The 11,380-nt window shown below is 59.8% G+C and overlaps 1 protein-coding gene across 1 annotated transcript in view; it reads right to left on the bottom strand.

Moving 5' to 3' along the window:
- FAM131A (family with sequence similarity 131 member A) overlaps positions 1–9,821 on the bottom strand; it is a 48,394-nt gene extending 38,573 nt beyond the window's left edge. Inside the window, exon 1 of the mRNA XM_032803908.1 lies at positions 9,731–9,821. Coding sequence (XP_032659799.1) covers positions 9,731–9,761 — 31 coding nt within the window. The 5' untranslated portion in view covers positions 9,762–9,821. The remainder of the gene's footprint in view (positions 1–9,730) is intronic.
- Positions 9,822–11,380: the final 1,559 nt, after the last annotated feature.

The raw sequence follows: 11,380 nt of genomic DNA, 5'->3' as shown, positions 1-11,380 counted from the left end.
TCTGAGCTTATCCCCTGTGCCTCATCATGTCTGTGTTCCATCATCTGCTCAAACCCCCTTCTAAACTCAGCCAGAGTTTCCACCTGCATCTCCAGTCCTCTTATCTTTTCTTCCAGCAGCTCTATCAGGCGGCACTTCATGCAGACAAAACTCCTTTCAGGTGCCCCCTCCAGGACCATGTACATGCCACAGCTTCCACATCCGGTCATCCTCAGTGTGTCTCTCACTGCTGCCTCTGTCTCACTCATGGCCTTCCAACTCTGTGCTGGCAGTCCACGCCACACACCGCACCACGGGCCCCCAACAAGCACTGGGCTGCTGGCAGACCCCTGCCCCCTCTCTTATCTGGCTTGTTGGTTTCTCTGCCTTAGTTTCCCCTGCAATCTCCCCCTGGAAACTCCCACTGAAACGCCCCTGTTAGCAGCTCTGTTTGCTGGCTCCTGTGCCACTGCAGCTGTCTGACCGTCCAAAACTCACTGCAAGTGTGAAATGACAAGGGCCTGATCCTCACACTCACAGCTCTTTGCTAAAAAGGCATGAAGTTTGGGGTGGGGCTGCCTCCCCTGACACACATAAGTCGGATGCTGGGCTCTCACCAGGAGCTGCTACTACATTTGCCTATTTACAGGAGCGGTTTGGAATTTTTAAGCAGTTTAAGGTCCTGATTCTGCTCCCACTAAGAATTTTGCCAGTCACTTGAACAGGTTCCTATTCATGGCCTAGGGAGGGGATTTTCATATCCCCATTCTCAAGGCATCTGTTACACTGCAGAACAAAAGGGCTGAAAAACCCATGTCCTCTCTACGTACCTGCCAAGACCTGACTAGAAGGGCTCTGGGTTCCCCTGCAAGAGCTGACGTCATCCCAGACCCCCTCAAATGAACCAGGGGAAACCTCCAGCTTGGGCTGTGGATGTCATCACGGGTGGCAAGAAAACCCATTGGGCCCAGAACACAAGGACTTGGCTGGTAAGTAAAGGAGGATGGGATTAATGGGTTGCATACCCTCCCACTCCGCTCCATGGGGAAGTCCCCCTCCTGCACAGCCAGGGAGCAGAGCAGAATCCCAGCATGAGCTTCCCCAGGCTGCGCCAAGAGCACCCCTTTACCTCCGCCTGCTGCGTCTTAGCGTCATGTGGATTCTGCCGGTGAAGTGGAACCTGGGGACAATTTTGTGCATTCGTTTACAAAGCTGCCTGGGTCACTATGTAAAGGACAGAGCCCCCAGAGCAGAAGCGAGTTTCCCTCCCTGGAAAAGTGCAGGGAACATTGCACCTGACCATTGCAAACCAGGCCACGTTCTTTAAGGGAGTAATTCACCCGGTGCAGAGGGGCCAGCCCAAGTCATAAGTGGTGCCCAAGCCTTGTGCCTCCTCTCCACGCCTGGGATGCCTCTCTCCCTGCAGGCACAAAAAGAGACCGACGCCCGGTGAAAGGCGTAGAAATAGCAGGCATGAGCCATGGGAGGTTAACCTGCCCCAAGGCCTGTCAGTGCAGGGCTGACACTACCAGTCTGGTTTTCCTAGTGTCAATTCAGCCCAGGCTAATGCCTCCCTGATCTGCTCTGGGAGGTCACTGCTCCCTGCTGACCTCTCACCCTTCCTCCCTCCTCTTGCTTGACACAGTCACAGCCCCCAGCTTTTCACTGGGCTGTAAATTCTTCAGGGCAGGGCCGGCATGTCTGTGCAGCACCCAGCACCCTGGGGCCCTGATCCTGGCTCGAGCTTTTGACGCTCCCACAAAGCCAGCCACGCAGTCAATGAAGTCACTGGGGAGGTGCTGCAGTGAAGTCTCAGTTGAGGTCTGCCCCACTAGCGTGGAACATCTTCCACACAAGAGGCAAAGGCCTGACTTTATACAGCAGCAAATAAGGAAAATCTAGCTCTTCCCTGTTCTGCGTCTGTCTTGCTCAGAGGCCCAGAATGCTGCATCAGACCAGCTGCAGCCCACACCGTACTCCAGCGGGGCCCACACGAGCTCAGTGTGCACGGGGAGCTGTAACCCGGGGACTGCGTTTCCCAGCATGCACTGCTTTCTCTTTGGCAGTGCAGCCCGGGGGCACCCCTCGCTGGAACGTTTAGACCCACAGGCCAGGCATAGCAAGAGGAAGGTTCTCATCCCGGGGCTGGAGGTGAGAGCCCAGCCCCTTCCATTTCGCCAGCAACGCCACCTTAACGACCGGATTTGCCCGCTTCTCCCACAAGCACCGACATGCTTCTGTCCATGTTATTAACCCTTCCTCTCTCCCCGGACTTGGTTCCTCGCATTGACACCAGTGGGGTCACTCCCGAGTTACCCAGGGGAAAGCAGGAGCCGATTCCAGTCCTGTGCTCAAACCACTAGACAGCACTGCCTCTTAGAGCAGCTGTTCCCAAGCTTTTTACTAAGGTGACATATACAGAAAGAGAGAGAAAACAACTAGGCCTTGCTAGGAGCTGTCACACCGGGCTGCAAAGCGCCTTTAAAGTGGGGGTCCTCTAGCCCCCTGCCCCCCTTCTTCACTCCCCTCTCCCATCCTCCAACCCCCTGCTCCCCACTCCCCTTCTCAGTCCAAGCCCCCTGTCTGACTCTCCCCAGCCATGCCCTAAGCTGGGCCACGATCACTGCCAGGCTGCTGACAGTCCACTCCCTGGCATCCGACCCTTCCTCTGCACAGCTGCTGCTGCACCAGGGCAAGTGTGAGCATGGAGCCAGAGGGGGAAGAGTGCCTCTGGGGCACACACGACCCACCTCCACTCTTCCCACGACTCACAGAGGGGCCGGGACCCACCGCTGCGGAGCTGCTGTACTGGAAGCTGGGGAGGTGGAATTGCATTAGCCAAAGCCAGGTGCTCCCCCTTTCCCAGAAGCTCGGCTGCATCCCACAGGAGCTGAAAAGGGCCTGTTGTCTGGGGTCTGCTGCAGTTCCTGGCCCCCTGGCAGGTGACCCTTGGGCACGGATGGCCGTGGCTAGGGTATTTTTTCCCCACGGGGCGTAACCGTTCCATGCTACTGTGGCGAATCAGGAGCAGAGCCGAGGACCCTGGGCAGGTGCCATGACGGCTGGCAGTGCACCGGGCTCCCAGCCCAAAAGAAAGGAAGGCATAGAGGGAAACCACCAGGAGCCCATCTGCGCTAAGCAAGGGCAGGCCTTGCTGAAGTTTGGATGGGAAACCTCCAAGGACCAGCCCGCTGCAGAAACAGGGAGGATGACTCAGCAAAGGGCACCCTTCCGTTCAGGCAGTGCCCCAGCCCGGCGCCAGGAGGCACTGGCTCGCTGGACAGGCGATGTAAACCCAGTGGTCAGTGGTCATTGTTACGCGCATTGGGGCAGTATCTCCACAGACCCGGCCAACTCCCAGCTCGCGTAAGGATAGCCTGTCTGCCTCAGGATACAGGATTCTTCTTCATTTCCCCTGTTCCACCCCAGCAGTGGCTGCATTGCCCTCGTGACTGGGGGTGCATGCCCGCCGGGATGCTAGGGGCTAGAGAGATGGGGTTGCCACGGCAGGGAGGGGAGCAGGGCACAGCCAGAGCTGGGGGTCAGGAGCAGAGCAGGGAGGGGTAGGGTGTTTTCGGCAGACGTTCTGGGGACAGGCCTTGATTTGTCATGTGCTTGATCCTAGACAATCCTGCGCCCTGAACAATCCCTTCCAGGAGAGGGGCCGAGCCCTGCAGACCATGGGTGGGGGAAGGGAGGGGAGAGAGGAGGCACCAAACGCTATGGGCACTGATCTTGGGGTGTGGGTGGGGGGATTAGAAGAGGGAGGGAGGGAAGGAGCTCTGAGCCCTGCAGGCCATGGCGGGCTGGCGGCACTGAAGATGTGGAAGAGGGGAAAGATGCACTGAACCCTTTTGTGGAGAGGGGGAGGCACTGGACCATGTGAGGGGGGAGTGGAGTGAAGGAGGGACAAGACACTACGCCTGTGGGGTAAGGCAAGGAGAAGACTGTGGGGGCAGGGAAGAGGCTCTGGGCCTTACAGGTGTGGTGGGGAAGGATACAGTGGGGGCTGGGAAGAGGCTGTGGGCCCCCCCAGGTCAGGGGTGAGGAGCAGCCTCACTGCAAGGGGGCGGGGGGAACATGCCTTCCAGCCAGGATTCCTTCCAAGGAAGGCGCATTCTGCTACAGCCTGTTCCATTCGAGGGACACGATGTTCCCACCATGGAGCCATTAATATTCCAGGGGGGCAACGGCGCCTCCGGCGCAGCGAGTTTTTCTGATGAGCACACGTTGGGGCAGTGACTGGAGACAGCTCCTGCCCAGTGTCGGACATGAACCGGGTCCCAGTTCCCACACGCCTCCTCCCAGCGCAGCCTCCCCGCTGGCACAGCACGGACAGTTCCAGCATCAGAGATTCTGGGCACGTGTGGCCAGCTGGAGTGGGGTCAGGGAGAGGCAACATGCGTCAGCCGGCGCTGGAATCACAGCAGCGTGGAGAGCAGAGAGGGCCAGGGGCTGACCCCCAACACTCTGCAAAGGTGACCTCCCGCTGCTAACACCAGGGGAGGAGAAGAGAGGCACAGAACGGATCAAGGACGAGAAAGGTTTCATTTGGCCCCCCCGCCGGTATATCAGAGCCGAGATGCTGGGGAAGGGGTGGGCAGCAGGACAGAGCACAAGGAGGCACTGCCCCCGGGACCTCCCAACCCCAGCACAGCCCCAAGCACAGGGAACGTGACAAATTCATCTGGAACACACAGACTCAGGCAATGCAACATCTGCCTCCACGTTCACACGCAACAGCCACAGTGACTCCTCAAACCCGCCCGCTCAGAGTCACTCCTGCGTGTCACGGAGTCACCAGGCGATGCTCTGGAACTGCTCCTCACAAACCCATCTTCAGCTGGCACCTTTGCAGGGGAGGGGCCCAGGCCATCAGCTGCTAGGAGACAAAGGCTCAGGCATTTAGGTGCACTGGCCCTTTGCTCTGCCACATACTTAAGAACTGCCTAGGGGACACTGAGGCACCAACACAGTATTCAGAGAAAACATTAAGAACATTCCCAGTTCGTCACACTGGGTACCCCACTCATGCACTACCCTCTAGCCCCAGGACCAGCTGATTCTGGCCAGGAGCACCTCTCAGCCAGGCAGAGGCACAGCTCAGTCTCCATGCCACATCAGAGGAACCACCTGGCTTGGTCGCTGCTCTGGGCCAACAAAGCTGCAACCTTGATGGTGTGGACCTGACCCATGGGCACCGGGGCTGGGGACAGATCTCGTACATAATGAGGCGGGATCCTTTCCTGTCTCATACCTGGCATTACAGTGCCAGTCCAACAGCTGCCAAAAACCCAGGATGGGGCACTCGCTATGACTAAATACTGCTGGAAGACCCCATGTATCCATGACTCCCGGCCAGTATCCAGGCTGCTGCTACATTAGCGAATGTGGATTTGATCTAACTGTGGGCGCAGTAAGTGTGTGTAACTGAGTGTGGCACTTGTGAGCACACATCATATGGGCGTTGTGACGTAGGCAGGGGCTGGGCCAGTCGAGAGGTTTCAGCATTTCTGTATTAGGGGCTGGGTCACTCATGGAACAGGGAGATGAGAAAGGAGCAGCCTCCTTCTCTCAGAACAGCCTGTCCAGTAAGGTCCACGCTCCAGTCGGAGTTTCCCGACCCATGCCCCAGCCGGAGGTTCCCCTAGATGAGGTGTCCTGCTCTCCACCTGAAGTCCCTGGTAGTTACACCGTTGAGTTCAGTGGGAGCAGAATCAGGCCCCTGTGTGACAAAGTGGGACTGTTCTTAATGTTTCCTCTGAATACTGTATGGGTGCCTCAGTTTCCCCTATGCATTAAAAGTTTCCAGCGTGCATAAATGACTGATGCCCTGTATCCTGGCAACAAATGGCTGGGGCCCTTCCCCTTGCAAGGGAATAGCTAAAGGTGAACAAAGAGATCAGGTGACCTCCTGGTCTGGGAAAGAGACAAAGGCCAGAAAGGAAGGGCTGGAGGGGGTTTCAGTTTGGAGCTGGCGAGGGATGGGAAGTGAGGGCAGACCGGGTTGTCTAGCTCGCTGGGCCCCAGAATGAACCTGGCTGAGCTCTGTTTTAGACCATGTTCCTGTCATCTAATAAACCTCTGTTTTACTGGCTGGCTGAGAGTCACGTCTGACTGCGAAGTGGGGGTGCAGGACCCTCTGACTTCCCCAGGACCCCGCCTGGGTGGACTCGCTGTGGGAAGCGCACAGAGGGGCATATGCTAAATCCTCCAAGGTCAGATCCAGAAGGTGAAGCCATGTGAGCTTCTTGCCCTGAAAAAGTCTGCTCCAAGGGAGAGGAGGCTCCCCAAAGTCCTGCCTGGCTTTGTGGGGAGCAGTTCCAGAGCATCGCCCGGGAACTCCATGACACCCTGCCCTCAGAGTCCACCCACTCAGCTGGCCGTGTGTTGCTCCCAGCATGCATTGCCTTGTGTGGGGAAGCGTGACAATTCCAGTGGCCAGGCTAAGAGCATGTGGTGAGGCACGGCCCTGTGCCAAGCGAAAGCCAGCTGTCAGCCAAACGGAGCTCGTAGCAAGAGGAGTGACAACCGGCCTGATGCTAATGCTAGTGTAGAAGCTTAAGGCCAAAAAAGGGCTTAGCTGGAATGCTTGCCAGGGGGAGCAAAGCTCATCACTCATGCCTCCGCTGCGTGGCAAGATGAGAAAAATCAATTGGATACGGTGACGACTCCAAACTCGAAGGAAGGAAGGAAAGGTTACATCAGCACGGGGGAGGGCGGCGGGGTAATCGCTCGCTATCTAACAAGGAACCCAAAGATTATCCCACGGTGGGGACAGCTGCACGATCCAGGCCCGACCATGCTCGGAGCTGTAGTCCCCGAATAGAAGAGATTCCCTGCCCCGGAGGACCCTATCACTTTGGTTTCAGACCCAATGCAACAAGTGAAACAAACAAACCAATGGAGAGTGGAGCTGGTTACACAGCCCAAGCTTACCAAAGCGGACACAGTTTGGTTATAAGTTGCTAGGTAACAGGAACCCTCCCAGTTCGGTAGAGGTCAAGCCTCAGGACTCAGAGTGTCTAAGCAGCAAACCCCAGGGGTACAGTCATGCTAACAGGCGATTTTAATGACCCTGCTATTACCCAGCTGAATGGCACAACAGGGAAAATGACTGGATGATGGCTTGTGAGAGCAGCTTCTGTTTGGGAGCCAACAAAGGGGAACGCAACCAGCCTTTGATGGGAGGGTGAGAGATCCACTGAGCACCAGCGACAGAATTAGGGCCCCATCCTGCAGTGTGCTGTGCACCCGCAATCGCCACCGAAGTCAACAGGAGCGGAGGGAGCTCAGGATCAGGCCTAGAGGTCTGGTGTAATAACACCCTTAAAGAGGTGGGTGTTTAAACAGGGTTGATTTTACAGGGGCAGCTTTTAAAGCCAGTGAAGGAGCCGGCTGCTAGGTTGAATTGTGAGCTCACAGCACAGTGTCAGGCCGGAGGCTACCTCAAACATTGTATTAGAGGCACAGCTGGTGCCCAGACCTCGGAGCAAAGCAAACAGCGAGGCAGCGAGTTAAACTGGGAGACACAGGAGCATGCTGGGCCTCTCCAAAGCAGGGATCCTTCCTACAGCCCGAGCCAGCGCAGGCTGGGTGCGCGCTGGAAAGAAAAGGACCGATCCTGCTCCCACTGACGTCACCGGACAAAAACCCACAGTGACTTAAGTGGGACCAAAACAAAGGCCCAGAAAAAGCAGCGAGTGGCTGAAGGCCAGGTCACCAGAGCTGGATACAACCAAAAGGGTGGGGGTGCATTCAGCATGAAGCGGTTGCCTGGGGTATTGTGGGGCCCTAGGCTGTCCAGGGGGTGACGAAATGGGCTGGCAAAGAAGGGCAGCACAGACGTTGTGCCTAAGGCTGCGTGACACTGAGCGATGGGGATACTGGTGGGCCGGAGGCACATGCGGTGGCAAATCAGTGAGGCCTCCATAGAGAATGGGAGAAACTCAGGCCTGGTCTCCACTTAGGAACTAGACTGGCTTAGGGACACCCTCAGGGCTATGAAGCACTCCGCACCCCGAGCGCTGACCTAACCACATGCAGCTAACGCAAGGGAAGAATTCTTCCAGCCAGCTGGCTACCGACTCTTGGAGAGGTGCATTAACTACATCGGCAGACCCCCGCCCCCCGCCCTTGTAGGTTCCTCAGCAGGACGTTGAGCTGAGGAAGCTGGAGCGCAGGGACTCCTGGGCCCAGGCTAGGGCTCTTCAGGAGACAAAGTCGAGGCACCAGATATGCAGTATTGGTGGGGAGGGGACCCTTGCAAAGAACTGGACAAGGCCTAGGCATTGCTTCAGCCCCACTCAGGCCCTTACGGGCATGACTCTCAGTCCAGGGCTTTATCCACAAGACCATCCTTCCTCTCAAAAACAGGTTCGGCGCGAGGAAATACGGTCTCCCTGAACAGCTGCTGCTCAGGGGTACCAGTGGGGTTCCCTGGGGCAGAAATGGTGCCCTACCAGTCCACAGCGGCCGCTAACCCCCCAGCAATGTGAGTCCCTATCGCTCTTGGGATAGGGGCTCAGAGAGCAGGGAGGAGGAAGGGGGGTGCCTGGGTGAGTCTGCACAGGGACAGAGGCTTGTGCAGCACCAACGATGCCAACACGGTAAGAGACCCCAGAACCAGTCCCCTCTCCCCGGGGGAGTTCACCCAACCCAGGCAGGGGGCAAGGCAGCTGAGCACGGCTGGCCAGGATCTTGGGAACCACTGCGGTTTAAACAGGGACTAGGATCCCCAGGATTCAGAGGTAGGAGCGTTTTGAAGGGGCAGCAGTATAGGGTGTCCGTATATAGACAGGCCTCAGCTGCCCTCATGTCTGGGGCTGGCCTTGGCTAACAGCCCCCTGTGCTGGATGGGCTCAGTGGCATTTCCCCTAGGCCCTGGGCAGCCCACCTGATGGAATCTCTCCCCTTGGGGACAGGCCCTGCCCCGGGAAGGGAGCCCGAGGGCCCAGGAGATTCACCCCCATTGCAGGGGGGCCTGGAGCTGCCCCCGGGGAAGGGAGGTGCTGGCCGGAGAGCAACAAGCAGGCCCCAGGAGCACCTGGACCAGCCCTGCCCAGAACCCCGGGAGTGGGGCTGGCAGAGCCGCTGCTGGGAGCCGGGAGGCAGAGCCCGCAGGAGGCGACGGGGAGGGCAGAACGAGCTCCGGGGCTGCCGCTGCGCGCTGGGTCAATCACATCCAGGCCGGGGGCTCTCGCCCTGCAGCGGCCAAGGCAGAGTCCTGGGGCCGGCCCACCTCCCTCCCAGCAACTTCTAGCAACTTAGCGAGCGGTGCAAGCTCAGGATGGGGGTCTGGGGCCAACGTAGCGCAGCGCCCCGGGCCCCCTGGCCCCGCACAGCGACCCCCAGCGCGTCCCGCCCCACTGCCACCAGCCATTCCCCTCTGAGCCGAGCCGAGCCGAGCCGAGCCGGGCCAGGCTAACCCAGCCCCTTCCCCCAGCCAGGGCCAGGAGAAGCTGCTGCCCCGGCTGCGCTCCACCGAGGGGGGGAACCGCTTCCCATCTGCCCGCCCCGGCGTCCGCAGCCTCCCTCCGGGAGCGGATCGAGGGGAAGATGAAGGTCTCCTAAGGAGACTGGTGCCTTGGCAACGGCCCTCCCGGCTGCATACTAATCGCGCCGGCTCCAGCCTGCCAGCGATCCCCCCCTGCGGCGCGGCCCCCTCCCCTCGCTGCATCCCGCGGCCGCAGGGTCCCCCCGGCTGCGCCGCTCGGTGCATCCCCCGGGCCCCGCCGCGCCCCGCGCTTACCGAGGGTGCCTTTGGAGCCGATGCAGCCCATGCTCGGCCGGGGCGGCTAGGCAGGGAGCGGAGCCGAGCGCAGCCCGCTCGCATCGCCGCAGACCCGCATGGGCGCCGCCGGACACACGCTGCCGCTGCCGCTGCCTGGCCCGGCGGCGGGCGGCGGGCTCGCTGCCCGCCGGCGACGTCAGCGCAGCGCTGCTGGGCGGGGCGGCTTCAAGCACCGGGCCAGCGGCCCGGCGGGGGCCCGGCTCAGCACCGTTGGGCGGGGCCGCGCCCGGGGGCCTGCGAGCCCCTCCGGCCCGCCCACCGGCGGGACCCCCATCACCCAGGGGGGTCTCCCCCCCCCCCCAGCCAGCCCAGCAGGGATCTACAGAGACCCCCCCCAGCCAGCCCAGCAGGGATCTACAGCCAGCCCGCCCCCGAGCCAGCCCAGCAGGGATCTACAGAGACCCCCCCCCAGCCAGCCCAGCAGGGATCTACAGAGACCCCCCCCAGCCAGCCCAGCAGGGATCTACAGCCAGCTGACCCCCAGCCAGCCCAGGGGGGATCTACACCCCCACAGCCAGCCCAGCAGGGATCTACAGCCAGCCACCCCCCAGTCAGCCCAGCAGGGATCTACAGCCAGCCCGCCCCCCAGCCAGCCCCCAAGGGAGGGGGAGGCTGGTGCCCAGGAGGGGGGTCCGCGCCCACCCACACCCCCCTCCACAGACCCTAGTCTAAACAAAGCTGTCAGCGGCCCCTGGCCCGGAACCAAAGCCACCTCCCTCACTCCTTGGCCCCTAGAGCAGCTCAGAAACCAGGGCCAGGGACTTTGGGGTTGCAAGGGGCTCAGACTCCTAAGAGAGCTGGACATTTCAATGGACCAAGGTGGGGTTAAAATCACCCAGGTTTCTTCCCCTGCTCCAGGGAGTTTGCTCCTGCTAAACATGTTCAGCTCAGTTTGAACCTGAAATGGTCCCAGGCAGAGGGGCCCTCGGCTCAGGTTCAGCAGGGAGAACATCCCTCACTGCCACAACAGGCACCGCCGCCTTTCCCTGCACAGGGATTCACGACCCAGGAGATTATCCAGAAGGAAAGGATCCCACGTTGAAAGAGCCCCAAGCCAGGCTGGGCTGGCTGGCGCTGAGCCATCACAAAGGGACCTGTAGTTACTCGAGTACCTCCCTCTGGTGCAAAGGTCCACCCCAGCTCCGGCAAACATGAGCCCCGGCACCTCACTAGAGGTTCCATCCTGCTCTTTGTCGGGTCTGGTTGCCTCGCCGTTTCACTGGAACGAGGAGGGACTCAGGAGATCTAGGCTCTGTTCCTGGCTTTGCTGCAGGCTGCCAGTGTGACCAGCTCTCTGGCCTTCAGGTCCCCATCGGCCAGGAAAGGATACGCTTTCCTTTCTCCCACCCACTGTCAGCCCTTTGGGGCAGAGACTGGGTGCGTGCAGCTCCTAGCACCGCTGGGCCCTGATCGAGACATTTCCCCTGGACAAAGAATAAAGCCTCACTTTATTCCACTGCTTCTTCACCAGCAATTCCCTCTGCCCCTCTTCCCTCCGCACTCTCCCTTCATCCCTACACAGATGAGACGGGCTCACAAAACAGCTGCCCAAGCCACCTCAGCTGCGTTGGGAGTAGCTCTGCCCTTCCTCGTGGTGCCTGAGTATTC

This window comes from Chelonoidis abingdonii, chromosome 8, assembly GCF_003597395.2.
Source record: "Chelonoidis abingdonii isolate Lonesome George chromosome 8, CheloAbing_2.0, whole genome shotgun sequence".
In the NCBI taxonomy this organism is placed as follows: Eukaryota; Metazoa; Chordata; order Testudines; family Testudinidae; genus Chelonoidis; species Chelonoidis abingdonii.
The sequence above is the reverse complement of the archived record's forward strand: the minus strand, read 5'-3'. Positions and strand labels throughout refer to the sequence as shown.